The 16987-nt window shown below is 41.9% G+C and overlaps 2 protein-coding genes across 3 annotated transcripts; one reads left to right on the top strand and one right to left on the bottom strand.

Annotated features, from left to right (window-relative positions):
• The first annotated feature begins 953 nt into the window (after nucleotides 1-953).
• On the top strand, nucleotides 954-9827 carry LOC142992497 (polyserase-2-like). 2 transcript variants are annotated; one of them, XM_076142965.1, is made up of 10 exons: nucleotides 954-1194; nucleotides 3415-3435; nucleotides 3791-3953; nucleotides 4440-4711; nucleotides 5054-5199; nucleotides 5304-5592; nucleotides 6020-6209; nucleotides 7075-7328; nucleotides 7817-7905; nucleotides 8065-9827. In XM_076142965.1, the coding sequence occupies exons 1-10, from the start codon at nucleotides 1137-1139 to the stop codon at nucleotides 8443-8445; spliced, it is 1863 nt and encodes a 620-aa protein (XP_075999080.1). In that variant the 5' UTR covers nucleotides 954-1136; the 3' UTR covers nucleotides 8446-9827. The 2 variants fall into 2 exon arrangements, with proteins under 2 accessions (XP_075999080.1, XP_075999081.1); XM_076142966.1 differs by having other exon boundaries at nucleotides 956-1194; nucleotides 6038-6209.
• Nucleotides 9828-10426: 599 nt separating this feature from the next.
• LOC142992602 (cytosolic phospholipase A2 gamma-like) lies at nucleotides 10427-15447 on the bottom strand. The gene is made up of 12 exons (XM_076143090.1): nucleotides 15292-15447; nucleotides 14320-14430; nucleotides 14090-14232; nucleotides 13639-13825; nucleotides 13298-13397; nucleotides 13060-13188; nucleotides 12133-12282; nucleotides 11749-11895; nucleotides 11479-11562; nucleotides 11182-11339; nucleotides 10830-11001; nucleotides 10427-10617 (listed from the first exon to the last, which is right to left on the bottom strand). The coding sequence occupies exons 1-12, from the start codon at nucleotides 15445-15447 to the stop codon at nucleotides 10427-10429; spliced, it is 1728 nt and encodes a 575-aa protein (XP_075999205.1).
• Between the last annotated feature and the right edge of the window lie 1540 nt (nucleotides 15448-16987).

Raw genomic sequence — 16987 nt, 5'->3', positions numbered from 1 at the left:
TTCTTTTCCTCATGATGACTGGATGTGTCAGGAACCTGTTTCCCTGTGTAATGTTCAGCACTCACTTGTATTATTATCAGTTTGATGTCACTGGTAGATTACATTTGTGTCACTGATTGTGCTCTTATGCCGCATTTGATTATTATCATTTTATTGTTAAATTGATGTTACCAACCTTTCAGAAGTAAATTACAAAAACATATAAAATAGATATAGAAATTACAGGACAAATTCTATCAAAAAAGAAGATTTTGAGGAATTGTACTATCTAATGTTGTGTGCTGTAGCTACCTTCTGGGTTTGCGTCTTCCCATCATTTATTTATTTCAAATAGTTTTCCTTTGAATTCAGTTCCCTTTGTTGTTAAAATCAGCTTGCCGAGGAAAGGAGGTGAAAGAGGCTTCAATCTCTGAATGCATTTTTTACTGAACTTGGTTACCATAGTTACCACCATTGGCGACAGTGTGTAGGCTGTAATTGTAATTGTGTGTTTGATGACGTCTGCTGTGATGAGATTTTGATCCCGGCTGAGATTTTTTACAATGAAAGGAGCTGAAATCACTGAAATCTGAAAGGTGAAGGTACGTATACACTGTCAAAACTGCTTTGCTGTGATGTAACATGTATACATTCTGTAGAAAACAGGCGAGGCCGTGCAAGCACCAGTATGAGCCTTAAAGACGTGTGTGGACAGAGGGACAACGGCGGTGCAACAACACGTCTGTAATCTATCCAGGCTTCAGTGAGAGAATGTGGTCAAGTGAGGTTTGAACCTTTGGTGCCGGGCCGTGTTGTTCCTCTTATCTAAAGTCAGAGGGTGAACTAATGCCTTCCATTCCCTGTTCAGTGTCACATGCACAAATCCCAGCACCCACTCCGATGAAACCGGCCCTGCAGCTCCACAACATCAATCTCTGGCATCAAAAATGAGGCGCAGCAGAGGGGGCCGGCCTCTAAGGGTTGGCGACAGGTGTGTGATAGGTGTTGCGTGTGGTGTGTGTCGGAATGGGAGTGTACTGAGCAGGTTACACTGCCCTAGTGATTGAGAGAGGAGGTGTATTTGCATTAAAGAGAAAGCCAGAGACAAAGAGAGACACAGAGACTGAGGAGGTTACATCCAGCAGCACAAACTTACAATGACAGCTTCCTGCAAACTGCTCTGTGCGGCGACTCTGCTGGCTTTACTGACGCCAGGTAAGAAGCTCACTGTTTATGTCACTGCACTTTGGAGGCCCTTTGGAACCCTGTTGGTGCTTGCAATTAAAATCTGTGATCAGAAGGTAAACAGTATCAGAACCTGCTGTCACCTTCAATCTGCTCGCCGGGTCTGTTAGTACGTGGACGAACAGTAGCCGACAAAAAGTTAATTTGTATCCTAAATAGGAAAACAACCCTTATGTAAACATATATGGTGATGGATAAAAGGAAGGGGGGGGGGGGGGGGGCCCTCAGCTAGGGGCCCGAGCGAGTCTCCTACCTTGCTTGATCCGCCTCTGAATGAATGTTTATGTACCATCTTGGTTTACCACCAACGTGTGTGTAGGATTTGGAGGCTTTGTGAGAACAAACCAGGCGTCTCTTGTGGGTGAACAAACACCTTTGCATAGATTTTCAGAGGTTTTTCATTTACAAACACACTAAATGTTTCCTTCACAAGTTTTGTAAATCGTGTCCCTGACTTTACATTAATGATTTAAATGACTCGTGTTTATAATCAGTGAAGTTCACAGTTCATTCTTTTTGGATTTGTAAAGAAATGTTGAATTCTTTGAGTTTCCTAAAGTGGATCAAATCCCTAAATTTGAATATTTGGATAGAAACAGATGACAGTTGAGACATTGACAGTTTGGAACTTGTCGTCGTTTAAAGCTTATTTAACTCTGAGGGGATGGAGTGTGTTCTTCATTTAAATGTTGTAGCTCTTAATGGTGCAGTGGCTCATTTGCATACAGACACTAAATCACGTAATGATGCGTATCTGTGACTGATTCATTCTGATCTGTTCACTTCATTTACCTCAAACAGCACTCTAAAATCGCACACAAACTGCAAATTGATGCCTAAAGAAATTGTAAACTGTTAATTATAAAGCAATTTCTGCTGTATACGCCTCAAGAGAAAGTTTTACCATCCAAACACAAATTCAACAATAGAAGTGTGAGCAACAAGATTTATGAGCAGGCTTTAATTGGGACACAGACGAGATTTGTTACATTGTTCCAGACTTCACCTGCAGATTTATCTATGTAATCTGTGAACACCACTAAATAAACATTGTTTCCTTTAATATAACTTATCAATAACATTTAGTAAACGTGCTTTTTGATAGAAACGGACAGACATGAGTGAAGGTAACGACCCTCTGTCACACCCTCATGCTGCGTCCATCCACGGGTCTGCCGTGTGTTCACGTGTGCCTTTTGCGGTTTTGTATCTCTTCAAGACACATTTATGTTCAAATAGAGGTCCATGACAAACATCACAATGACTTCAAACAAACTTCAAAACGTAAGAACAGAAGGAGAAGAAGTGGAGAAGGGAAGAACAAACCCCCTTGGAAGAATGCTGTTCACTGACATTGTGGGTACAGATGAAAAGCCTGGAGGGAAGTTTTAGTCGATCTTCCCTTTGACCTTCCTCATGTGCCATTATCTGCCCCATTATCTCCTGTTTAACCAGTTTGAAGGGTTTTAAACCCTTCAAAGGACAAATGACAAATATTCTCCTTCAGGGCTCTGTAAAGCCTCAATCTCAGCGACCTTAACTCTTGCAGGATGTGTTTTCCCTGCAGCTTTGACTGACAGGATTGCAGAGACAGTCATACCAGTTTGTCCACAGCATTCTGAACCAGCTGCAGTCTAATTAACTGATGGGCTATGTTACTGAAAGAAGAGTTGCAAAAAGTCTGTACGGGTAGAAACAAAGGCACAGCGAGGCTCTTTGGAACATCATATGGAGATGTATGGAGAGGGGAGATGTCGCTTTACCTTTGAGATGATACTCTTTGGCTTAAGTAAAGTAGGAAGCACTACTTTAATGTACAGCGGCTTATAGTATCTCCAGGTCTTTACTGGTATTTGTGTGTGGAAAATGTCCTTTGTCCTGTCTGTCACTGTCACACTCACGCCTCACATTATGTCTGGACACACTGAACAAAAACAACTAAAGACTAGACAAACACATCCCAGTTTTCAGAATAGAACCTTAAAAGAACAGTTCTTATGTCACACACAATCGTGTTGGTGTCGTAGAATCAGCAGCGATAACAGACCTGTTAAACATGCACAAGTGTGACAACAGCGACCTCTGTTGTCCTGATTACGCATTGATGTATGGAAATTGTAGAGCCACTAAGACTGTGTTTGTGTGTGTGTGTGTGTGTGCGAGACTAAACTTAAGTTTTCTCTTTTTCAGAGTCTCACTCACAAGCAAATGGTAAGTTACATTTTTTATTCATGTTAAATCTTTATTAATGTTGACGTACTTAGCACAAACCCTCCACCTCTCCCTTCTGCTTGTCCCTTGCTAAATCACCACTCAGGCTTTACTTCAGGCAACCCACAAGTCCAAACACATGCGCTGACCTATATTAGAAGTCCTATATGTCTTAATTTGACCACATATAGACTACTAGAATGTCTAGTTTGTCCCATATGTGTTTCATCGGTCCGTTTCATTAATCAGACTGGAGTGAGATGAGTTGTAATTTGCTTCCTGTATTGTTGTGTTATGCACTACACATACAGACACACAGACACAACGTGGTTCTCTTGTATTTTTCTGGCTGTAGTGTGTGGTAAGGCTTCCCTCAACACCAGGATAGTTGGAGGTATCAATGCTCCTGACGGCAACTGGCCCTGGCAGGCCAGTCTGCACAGAGGCAACACACATTTCTGTGGCGGCTCACTGATTAACTCAGACTGGGTGCTGACTGCTGCTCACTGCTTCTCACGGTAAGCGTGAAGAAATGAATAAATCACTTTTTTTCTGTTGCTGCTGCTGTTCTAAGTTGTTCTCAGGTACCCAGATGCCAGGTGAAAGAAATTAATCAGAGTCTCAGATAACGAAGCAGCAGGACTGGAGCTAATTGAGGATTTTGTTGGAGAACCTTCTAACAATGTAGAGCATGAAGCCTTCATCAGTTCCTCACAGATATTATACTGATATAGGAGTAACATCTAAGAGGGATGATGTTCCACTGTCTTTCATTGCTGTAATCCTGAAAGGTTTTATACTTAAAAGAAGAAATCTAAAGCTAAACTACATCTTGATTGAGCATTAACAACTTGAGGGCTCACACAAGGGAAGGGGGATATTAAGGCAGGTTGAGACACAAACAGACCGGACCTGGTCTTTAACTAACCTGGACTCTACCTAAAGCGTTCTTGACTGCAGCCCTTCTCATGTCATTTTATACCACTTTTTTTTTCTACCTTCAGTTCATCGGGAACGTCTGGTCTCGTTGTATATCTTGGTCGCCAGAATCAAGAAGGAACAAACGTCAATGAGGTGTTACGAACGGTGACAGAGATCATTCTTCACCCCGATTATGATGCCGAAACTTTCAACAACGACGTTTGTCTCCTGAAGCTCTCTTCCACAGTGAACTTCACCAACTTCATAGTGCCAGTCTGCCTCGCAGCATCAGGCAGCACCTATTTTAACGGCACCACCACCTGGGTCACCGGCTGGGGAAACATCAGAAGTGGAGGTGACAGTTAAAACCCAATTACCTGCATTGATAATAGTTAGACAAATGGCGCCCAAAAGGTGTAACGGTTGCATTATCAATCACAACTGAATCAGAACACCACAGAATCGTGGTTTTACGACTTGTAAGAACGTACTTTGTTGCCTGTATTTCCCAATGTCCAGTACCACTCTAATGCAGCATTTGTGATCTCTATGAAATCATTTTTTATAAACGGGGGATATCAGCACACACTTTCACTTTTGTTGCCAAAAACTCAACAAACTGTACAAATCTTTATGCCCCTCAGTTTGACTAATTGATGTACTCTGAGGCCTTAATTGTGATCTTGTGTCTTTGCAGTGCCTCTTCCTCCGCCAAAAGCTCTTCAGGAAGTGGATGTTCCAATTACGGGGAGAAGAGAATGTGCCTGTAGCTATGGAGTGGAAGCTATCACAGACAACATGATCTGCGCTGGGTTACGCGCTGGAGGGAAGGACTCGTGTCAGGTGAGAATTTCAATGAAACAAGGTGTTTCTAGGATTTTACAACATCCTAGAAGCAAAGGTTATGTTCCCCTGGCTGACTCGCAAAATACGTCTTTCTCTAAAAGGGTGATTCAGGTGGTCCGTTGGTGACCAAGAAGGGCAATCGGTGGATCCAGGGTGGAATTGTGAGCTTTGGAAGGGGATGTGCCATGGCTGAATTCCCAGGAGTCTACACCAAAGTGTCCATGTATGACTCTTGGATTAAGAGCAAGATCATCAGCAACCAGCCAGGTTTTGTGGTCTTCAAATCGACGGGGACAGACAGTGACTCAAGCGTCAGCTGTGCGGGTCTGCCACCTGCAGGCATCACAACCACTACAGCTCCAACAACCACCCAAACCACCACACCTGCACGTGAGTACCTCTCATGCGTATGTGTATGTGTTTTGCTACATGAATACATTTGAATTGAATACTTACTGATACTTAGCCATGTAATGACTGAGACAACATATTGTGTGATTACTGTGGAATAAACAACTTCACGGCGATGAAAAAGTTCTGATTATGATGATGCGGAATACAGGACATCACGTGTATTTGTAGTTGTAAGTTTAAATCAAATTAAAATGATCTAAATGCATCATATATCATTTTATACACATTTCCCAAAATTCTGTCTTATTTTAGATCTTTGTAAAGTTGGAGTTGTGATGATTGAACATTGAATGTGTAGTAGTGAGGCTGCATAAGCTACAGTCTTAGACGTTACCTTAAAACCCATCAATAATCACAATTCTTTAAATGTTAACTTCATTCTATGTCTGGTGAATAACGTTAGACCTTACATTTCTTCCAGCTGTAACCTGTGGTAACGCACCACTGAATTCCCGTCTAGTGGGAGGAAGTGATGTGACGGTAGAAGGCTCCTGGCCGTGGTTGGCGAGTCTACAGATGAACGGAACGCTTGTGTGCGCCGGGACTTTGGTGAATGAGAATTCTGTGCTCAGCAGTGCTGATTGCTTCTCAAGGTGAGACATGTGTAACGCCCAGGAAAGGGATCAGAATAGATTGAGACCAGATTGAAAGAATCATACCCAGGTTTTGCATGTTACTTTTACTACAATTTATGTTTCCTTTACAATCCTGCAGTGCAAAACAAATTTTAATCCTAAATGTCTTTTTTTTATTGGATAGGCAAGGCAACTTTATTTGTATAACACCTTTCAGAAACAAAGGTCATTTAATATAAAGTGGGTCGCATAGAGCATAAAAAGACATTAAATGGATATAAAAAGATCGGGCAATGGCAATCAAATATGACTTAAGATAAAGCTGGTAAACAGGATGTTAAAAAAACAAAACAAATAAGAGAATAAAAACATGTTATGTATGTTATATAATGTATGGCTGCTTTGCAGGAGTAACAGAAAGCTGGAGAGATGAAGCTAGAGATGCTTTAGGCCTTGATCAGTGGGAGTCAACCTCAGATCCGATGGAATTTAATTCCACAAATACAAAAAACACTTTAAAAAAAACCTGAGGAGCAGTGAGCAGACAGAACCAGATGACCTCAGAGGTCTGCAGGGTTCACAAGACAGAAGCTTAGACAAGAACAGACAAAAATGAACTGTTAAGACAGAAGTTTGCATTTTTTCTAATGCTTGGTGTAGTTCAAAACAACAAAAACATTCCCTTTCCAAGTTGATATGAATGGAAATCACCGCTTGCAACTGTTGTTGGAAAAACACAGTAATTAATCTAAAACCTCTAAAACTTCACAGTTTGGTCATTCTAAGTAGCGTTTCTATTTGAAGGTGTGATCCTCTGTTTTACCTGAACATTTACGTGGTTGGAGTGAGGTTCATTTTTTATTTATTTTTTCATTCTCTACAGGTCCACCACTCCGTCTGAATGGACTGTCATCTTGGGCCGTTTCCCGCAAACTTTTTTGAACCCCTTCGAAACAAGCTCACAAGTGTCAAATATCACTCTGAGCAACCTGAGTGGGAAAAATGTGGCGGTGCTGACCCTGACAAGCCCACCGACCCTCTCTAATCACATCCAACCCATCTGCATAGACAATGGAAGGGCCATTCCTGTTGGCACCAAGTGCTATGTTACTGGCCAAAGCTCAGGGGAAGGACAAGGTGAGTCCATCACAGGACCATGAAAAGTCTTATTATGTACAACATGAAGTTCGGAAGTACTGAACAAAAGGACACATCGGCAATTCTTAGAGTCTTACTTGGCCAGAAATTAGTTTCAATTAGGAGTGTATTCAATACAAATGGAACCCATGGTTTCATTGTGTAACTAGAAGATGAACCTGAGGATTACTTACGTCCATAAGGTACCACTGTTCCTGGCGCTTGGACAAACCTTGCTATTCTGAGCTGCTTTTGTCACTCAGCATTAAACACAGGGTATTATATTTTCAGGAGAAGCTGGACTTTCATTGCCATGTGCAGTCAGAAGTTTATAATAATTCTTACGCCAGTGACACAAATATCTTTCAGTGAGCTTCCATGTCAATTTGTTGGTAAATCAAGTCCTTCCTCTTAACGTTTGAGTTTGTTTTTGAACTGACAACCATGTCTTCTGTCATTCTCTTCTGATATATTCTCCCTTCTTGCAGCTCAACAGGAGATTCAGGCCTCAGTGGTGGACTGTGGCAGCACATCGAGTAACAGCAGCATTTGCACAACAACATTTACACTGGAGCAGGTGATTAATGAGCTCCAGGGCATTTAGATTAAGGGTCCACACAGATCAAATGAATATTAGATGAATGTTCACTCCTATGTTACATCAGAACAGGATTAATCACAAATTCCACATATACTGTATGAGACTTCAGGATATTGACCTGGTCTCTTATTTCAGGCTGACGCTGGAGGTCCTCTCATGTGTAAGCTGGACAACACCTGGTTCCAGGCAGCAGTGTTAACGGTCAGCACCAGCAGCACCAACAGCACCAACAGCACCAACAGCACCAACAGCACCAACAGCACTGGTCGGGTCAAAGAAGTAGTGATGATCCATGACAAAGTGAGCCGCTTCAAGAACTTCCTTACAGCAACGTTGGGAACTCTTCTCTCTCCCAGTTCCAACAGTTCCAACAGTTCCAACAGTTCCAACAGTTCCACCAATGCCACCAGTGCCACCAGTACCACCACTACCTCCACTGCAAGCAGCTCTCCTTACTCTCTCCTCTCCTTTGTCCTCCATCTTATCATTGTCTCCATGTGTCCCTTCTTTTTATAAGCACCTTATATTCAACCTCTGATTTAAATCATGCAACAGGCAGAGAATTGACTATGAAGCTTGAGCTGATTTATCGATTTCTGTAGACTGAAACGTGAGGCTCCTCTGGTAGCTTTTATCTGAACGAAAACATTATGGTAGGCTTGAGCAAAGATGACCAGTTGCTGGATGAATTAGCAACTATTGTTCTTCTGCCTATAACCAGGGTTGGACTCAGAATAAGTTAACTAGCACATACTCCTATTTGAACTTCCCAAACTAGAACTTCAATGAATTGTGCTGAAACAATTGAATCGTATCTGTTGTGGGATCTGGGTCAGCATGCTAATCAAAACCGCCCACATGTCCCTCTCCCTGACCACCTTCTCCAGGATCCCAGGTCAGATGGGATATAAGAGCGCTCCATCATATTCTGGCCTTGTGTCTTCCTCCCAGTTGGATGTGCTTGGAACACTTTCCACCTGTCAGCAGGCATCCTGATTGGTTTCAGTACTCATAGATAAAAGATATTGCATTGTTCCATTTTTATGTACAGTTATTGAGATGCATATCTTGTCCAAAAGACGTATACATGTCTCTCAGGGAATAGTGACGTTATTAAAGTACAATGTCTGGAGACAGCAGAGGCGTCCACATCACCATCGGCTCAAGCATGCCTTTATTTAGTCTAAATAAAGGATACCACATGAAGGATCAAATGAAGGATGTAATATATACAATATATATGGAAATATAAATGTAATATATAATTGTAAAAGTAGGTAATGATCCATCCAGTTCCATTTATGATCATGTCATATGTATTGGACTGGATGTACTTTGAAATCAGGGAGAGGAAAAAGATGAAATATTGTGCTATTTATAATATTGGGATTTATGTAAACCTCATCGCCATGCAAGATATGATTTTGATCTTGTTCTATTGCAGAGAGGTTATAAATGATTTAATCTCATATTTCTGCAGTATATATACAGTACAGCTAATCTTGACTAAGCACTTTTGGGGAATCTGAAGACCGTGTGGATTCTCTGCTGTCGGCTCTAGTGGTGATGTTGTGGTGTTAAACCTCTTCATCAGTCCGACCAATGACCAACGCCTCATCATCTTCCTCTTATAAGAGACAGTGCAGAAAGTTTGGAGCTTTCGTGAATGCTTTTGTTCCATGAAACAACTGACAAATTTTAAATCCAGCTCCTGCTCGGCACCGTCTCAACCAACAAAGGACACTGTATGTTTGGGTTTATATCCTATCCTCTTTTTTTTTAGTTTTTTTTTTTTTTACAACATTTGTTATTTGTTTGAGATATGAAATTCATTTTATTATTTACTGAGTCCTTTGGAAATAAAATGATGTCTGAATAAATGTGAGTTCATGACATCATCATTGCTTCTGTTTACTTCATTATTACTGTATGGACACACACAAAAGGCAACCAAGGGTGTTTTCAGTTGACATGATTGTATTTCCACTCCAAAATAAACAATGTGAACATGAAAACTGTTAATAATCTTATAGCTCTCAAAGTATTTGAGTCATATCAAAGATTCATAAACCAACTTCCAACAATTTAATAATCTACTGTTCAATTAATCTGACCATTAACTCTTCACCTAGTCACTCTCAACCTGGCAGTGTGACTCATTCTGCAGAAATTAAATACATTGCTTTAGTTTGGTTAAACTTTAAACTCAGACTCGTGTTTCATTCAAGTCATTGCACTGAAACCTTTCATTTCACTTCCAAATATCTACATCTGCTTCATAGACAAAAACAAAGAATAATTTAAAAGTTTCTCAGAGGACGTTGCCCAAATGAAGATCAATGATCACCGCCTTTTTCTGACCTGCATTGAAAGGTGTAGAAGAAGAAGAAAAGGGAGGAGGAGGAAATTGGAGAGAAGGAAAAAAAGAAAGAATGTTTTAGTTTGATATCCATTCATTTGACGTTTTCTATTTACAACACAACTTCTAACCGTGCGCTTAAACAACAAACCTGCCGTGGTTCTTCTTCTGTTTGCGGAGAACAGCTTTGTTAATCTCCCTCAGCAGAGTTTCCTTGTTGTTCTTTATGTTTTCTTTGGCGAACTCCAATAGGGCGGCAATCTTCTCCTCACTGTAGGGACCCTGCATGGTGGCGTACTCCTCCATCTTTGTCCTGACCTCTTCTGCATCTGGATCATGAAAAAGGAAGTCCCCACTGTCAGCAATGTTTGTACTTGAAGGTTACACCGTTGAGGCAGCTGTTGATCAGCTGCCTTGTTCGTGTGCAGAAGCAGAACCTAAATACACCCAAGTTATAATGCACTAAGTAGTGAAAGTAGGTCCCAGTACAGGCACACCAAGATCTAACAAAGCCTTTCCTGTGAGCCTGAGTGTAACACACCTTTGCAGTTCTTTCTGTTGAAGATTGGCAGGTAAACAATGGTGGGCTCCTCTCCCTTTCCCTCGAACACATAGCAATCCTTGGGCCAGTCTTTCTCCTCCAGGAATGTTTCGTTGATGTGCGGGAAAGGCTTTTTCATCTTGGCTGCATAATCTCTGGCATAGATCAGAGTCTGTGAAGAGAGCGGAACAATGATATGCGTGATCTAGCAAGGCTCAAAGTAAAACCCCAAGTAAAACACAATTTAAACGGGAGCATCCCTGACCGTGAGATCTCAAGCACTGACCCAAGCCTGAACCAAGACCTCATAGTGGTGCGAAGATGGTTCAATTCCCGCACACACACGACTCACCATGAAGGTTATTTCAGCGCTGTATTCCAAAGCAATGAAGAGGTCTGTGTCTCTCTTTTCCCCCAGGAGAGGAGGGAACGGCAAGAGGAGCTCCAACCCAGCATCAATCAGCTGCAGGTGTTTATTATAGCTGACACACAACGGCACAGCAGCAGCACCTTCCCAACGACACAAAGCAGAATGCCAAAAATCATTTCTTCTTGTTGTGTATGTTTTTGTCTTAATGTTTATATTGGAGAATGTTTGGGGGAATTTTTTTGCGAGACTAACATATTGGTCGTTGACAAACTGGTTTACCTGAATACTCGTAGAGAAAATTTGTAGTTGTTCCCCATTCCCATCTGAAGATCACAGGTAAGATAGTGTGGAACAACCAAGTGACTGCAGAAATGGAAACAAAAGGAGAGCATAGAAACTTCAAGAAACACAAATATCCTCCCATAATGTGTCTTTTTGGGAATCAAACACTCTGTGATCAGATACAATTCACATGCTGGGTGGTAAATATGCTGGAAAAAATATTAATTTAAGACGTTATTGAAAGGAAGTACGAGTTGTGCTTCTGACCGTGCTCCTTCACCGGCCCCTCTTCCAGATTCTGGCTCCAGGTCTGCAGCGACTCCAGGATCTGGTCTCCCCACTTCTTAAATATCTTCTTTTTGTCTTCATGGTCGATCCCCTCATAGGAACTCACACTCCCAGGGCTGAGACGCTCTGGAACATGAGAGAGGAAGAGAAGAGCTTTCACTGTTGTAAAATGTAAACAGAATGATTTGCTTAAATGTCCCATTTCTACTAGAAGTAATTTTCTGTGTGTATGTAAATGTTTATTTCTCATTTTAAACAAAAGTCATATTGTTGTGACATTTTGCAGATGTTTAAACGGTCTCACGCTTTCTTTTCAAGACGGTAACCAATGCATAAATGTTGCCTGATGCCACCATTTTGTACCTTTCAGTATGTTCTGCACCTCCTCCAGCTCAGACAGAACAGCAGGATCGTCTGTGTTCTCCCTGATCGCCTCTGTTATCTTGATGACAGTTTGATAACAGCGAACATAAATATCCAACACATCCCAGGCGGTGTTAATCTCCTGTGGTGCTGACATACACAAACACACACACACACATAACAAATCACATTTATATACTGTATCACTTATGCTCAGTGTGTGTGTGTAAGCTGCTACGAAAATGTATAAATGTGTTACCTTGCATCCAGAGCAGTATCAAATCCAGTATGCTGTTCTCACTATAAGCTGCAATACCCACCAGCTCTGCGCACACACACACACACACACACACACACACACACACACACAGTCAATATTTCCTTTGTCCACGTATTGTTTTGTTGTTTATGTCTATTCAGATTTTTCTTTTACCTTTTATTGAGTCAGGAAGAATATATACTAAAGCCCGTTCATCTCCTACAGCACTGCCTGCTATACCTGCATCACACGCACACACACGCACACGCACGCACGCACACGCACGCACACGCACGCACGCACGCACGCACGCACGCACGCACGCACGCACGCACACACACACACAAGCAAGAAGGAATTGTTAGAATATCACTGAACTGTCTTTGTGAACTGTTTACACAAACGTGTTTCATTATCATGAACGGAATCTAATTCAAAAGAAATGAACAGGCACGTGAGATCTCTTGAGACTTAAAACCTCTGATGAATTGACTGAAATGGAATTGAATAATAACAGCTAACAGCTCGTTTGGTGGAGCATTGATCGGCTGAGCGGTGAGCGAGGCTGCTGTGTGTATCTGTAGCCCTAGAGACCCTTTGTTTATACTATGAATTTAGGCTTTCATTCAGTAGGGGGGGAAAAATCCTTGTTTGCAGCACAGACGCACCTTGTACCGTGAACATGTCGATCTGCCGCGCTTCAGCCTTCTCCCCTGTTCGGCCCAGTACAGACGTGTTCACAAAGAGCCCCAAATCTGTGAAGCCCGACTCCAGAGGCGCCAACTCAAACCATTGACCTGCGCAACAGAGAGCTGACGTTTATTACAAACAATACTGATTGATTGATTGACTTGAGTTTGTCCTGTTTCTGTGTGTGTGTGTATGTGTGTGTGTGTGTTTTAGTACCTTTTGATGGTCCATGCATGCAGTTTTTATTAATTGCGGTGTAGATGGGATAAGGGTTGATGGGATTCTTGGCATCCTCCGACAGATAACGGCGGTCCAGCTTGTTTTGACACAAACACAAACATGAGGTCATCGGAATGATAATAGTCAATAAGTTTACTCAGGTCTGGGACCAGCAACCCATCCCTTATTCAATTCTGATTTGTCAACCCACTATGCTTCTGAAATTCTGGCTTATTTGCAGAAAAATGGAGTGAGCAATTCAGCCCTTCATCTGATTGGTTGCCACGGTGTCACTGAGCAAGGCTGTCTAACCCTACAAGCGTGTCTATTTTTTTTACTTCTTTGGTGTATTCAGATCCGATGACGACGGCCCAGATGTCAGTGAGGGAGAAGTGCGTATCTTCTAGCCTCTCCAGCAGCACTTCCAGAGCCTTCTCCGTATCCACCCTGGGGTTGGACATCTTGCCCACTGCTGCTTCCAAGTTGGTGCTCCACTCCGGGTCACTGTACAGGGAGGCCATGGCCCTGAGGGACACAGTGGTGAGAGACACAGGGGTTACATGTTGCAGTTATGTAGTTTTGCTTATGACGCCTTGCACGTTTATCTCCACGTATATATCTCCTGCTTTAAGGAAAACATCCCAGCTACTCTCACTTGCATCTCCTCAGTGAGCCACCAGGAGGCCTCATACAACAGGAGCAAATGTGATCAGTAAACAACAGTCCACCTGTCTTCCAGCTTCTTACCAGACAGACCAGACATATGTGTATGAACATGAGGTTTGTTACCATGTGGCCCCAGAAAGTCCTGCCAGGTACAGTGCAGTGTCCAGCAGACCCTCTTCTTTCATCTGGTAGAGGGCCCCTACTAGAGCCACCGACGACCTCTGACCCCCGCCTGACCCCAACACAGCGATGTGGGGAACCGAATCCTGGAGAGAGAAAGAGGTGAAATAAAAATGATGATATTGGCGTATATGTATTTATCAAAGAATAACATGTGTCCAACTGTTCTCTACCGTTGTGCTTTTGATTCCCAGCATGTTGAGTGAATGCAGGACCACTTCTTTCCTCCTCAGGACGAAATGCAGTTCAGCAGCAGACAGGGAGTGAGAATAACGCACGTATTCCTGCAAAATTCACGTTAATATGGTTGTTTGGGCTGGACTCAATCAAGGCATTCGAGTGGTTCATCATTGCATTGTAATTGACCACAGAAGTTGATTTAAGAACTTCTGCCTCTGACTGTTTGCTGTACTGTGGCTCCACCAACAGTAGACTGAGAGGACCGTCACCAACTTGTGTAACCAGGTATGAACGACTAACGAGGGAGACATCTGCCACTGTCACACACATCTGAGCCACTTATTGGCTAGCTTCTACCAATTTACACACACAGACGTCGGAACTACAGGCAGAAAGTGTTTCGACTCAGTGAGCGCCATGTGTATAATTTAGCGCTCAGAAACACAAATACATTAAATAATTGATTTCCTAACAGCAGGACTCATACGCCTTGTGTCTGACAAAAAGTCAAGAAACTTCTTGCATATTTGATTGTCTGAGAAAACTTATGGGATTTTTTTTAACGATATTCAATTTGCCAAGTTTTATAGTTGTGCTATCTGATATACCTAATAATCCTGATTGTTAAGAAAAATATATGGGCACATGTAAAACATATCACATTCTAACATTATTCACAATACCAACACATAGAATGCAAGTCTAACATGCATTGTTTCAACTGTCTGCACATTTCCACTTTACAAACTGGGGAATGGGAGTTGACAAAGAGCACAGGAAGGCCTCCAAAGGCTTCAATGTAACCACAGGTAGATTCCTACTCTGACAGAGCATCACTGACATCCTGTTCAGAAAACTTCCTATCTGGGACTGTTTCCCCAAAAAGGGGAAACATCTGATCACGACACCGATGACAACGTTCGAGATGTGGGCAGTGGTCTGGAAACCGGCCATGGGTCACTCACCTCGGGCGATGCGTTGGTGTGTTCCTCGGGCGATGCCGCCTTAGTGTCAGGATTGAGCTTCACGTCCTTCCCGTCCACAGGTTGTCCTATAGACGCTGTCATCAGCATACACGCCCAGATGAGTGCAACCACCCAGCCGGCACTTCTACCATGCATGGTCGGAGCCCTGGCAGTATGGATGTTTCACAGAAGTAAATGGAGAAGCAAATGTCCCAAAGCAAAGTCTGTAGTTTGATCTGCTCAAGGAGCTCAGGCTGTTTTATAGCCAGCTATCACCAGTAACTTGGACAAGAGTGACATGAAACAGATAAACACATCAGTAAATGTCAAACACAGAAGAACACTTGACATCTTCTCTTGGTACATCTAAACAGACTCCATTTCCCCTTCACTTCTATCTGATATGATAAGCACAGTGAGAGGACAGAAAAGAGGAACATTCACATTCTCTCAGTTTGTTTCTGGTTCTGATTCTTTAGAATATTCCACAGTTTTATCCATAATAATTCACACAACCTAAGATGAAAGATTCCACTACACTTTGAAAACGATTGATTGAAACAGTCAGTATTTAACGTTTATTCATTTGTTTAATTAGAAAGCACTGCGAAACTGGAAGATAATCTTATAAATTCCTGTGTAATGGAAATGATTACATTATTGTCAAGATAATTGATTTCATTTTATTGAACAGAGTTGTTTGTGACAGCTGACTATAAACTGACCTGGGTGGTTTACACAATAATGTAATAAAGGCTGTTCATCTACTCGCTTCCTATTTCCTTCCTATACGTACTTACTTATTGGCATTGCGTTTAAACTACAATCTGACGTCTAAATGTAAATGATAGCATCACAATTCTGATGATTTACTTACCTAAGCCCCGGTGGACCTTGTTTAATAGGTTTTTGACGGGTCTAAGATATAAATGATTGCTCTAAACAGAAACAACATAAAAGCTAGATGATGAAGGGGACTTCCAGGTTCTGCGAAAAGTCCACTGAGTGGCGCTGTAGCACTGGACAACTGAAATAGTGTAAATGGTTGATGTTACCCACAGGTGAAGGATCAAAACACCCAATAGAAACAATCTGTAGTGACAAAGCTGCAGCGTCTTTATTGAGTGTGAAGTGTCAGTACGTTTTTTCTTCCTTAATCAAGACATGCTGAATAATCTTCAGTCTGAATGTTACAGATTCATTACTGCCAGATGTATATAAGCGATGCTGATTGCCGCAATGAGCTCAGTTGAACCAGGAATTTAAACTATTAAATGGATTTAAACAAGAAAGGAAGATTGATATTACAGTTAAATGTTCGGTTCTTTACTACCAGAGTCTGCTTGAGCAATCTATAAACGCACGTCTGCAGAGATAAAGCCTCCCTCGTAGATTTACAAGATGTCACGTCGTACTTTCATTCGTTTTATTTTATTTTTCCTCATTTATGACTGCAGTATAAAACTGAAATGCTCAGTGCTAAATATTAAGGCCCATGAATTCCCAGGCAGAGAAGATACAAGATCTTATCTGACGTTCTTTTTACTTATCGGGGAAAAACAGTTTTCCCATGTGGAGATACAGTAACTCCAGACTTGTTTATAGAGTGGAGAATGATTCACAAAAGGCTTAACAGAGCACATGCTTTTAATGCCGCCACGACAGCCCTGCACACTGAACATCAACAACATTACAG

This window comes from Genypterus blacodes, unplaced genomic scaffold (genome assembly GCF_046128005.1).
Source record: "Genypterus blacodes isolate CSIRO-AG114 ecotype Tasmania unplaced genomic scaffold, CSIRO-AGI_Gbla_v1 ptg000022l_1, whole genome shotgun sequence".
Classification (NCBI taxonomy): Eukaryota; Metazoa; Chordata; class Actinopteri; order Ophidiiformes; family Ophidiidae; genus Genypterus; species Genypterus blacodes.
The sequence above is the reverse complement of the archived record's forward strand: the minus strand, read 5'-3'. Positions and strand labels throughout refer to the sequence as shown.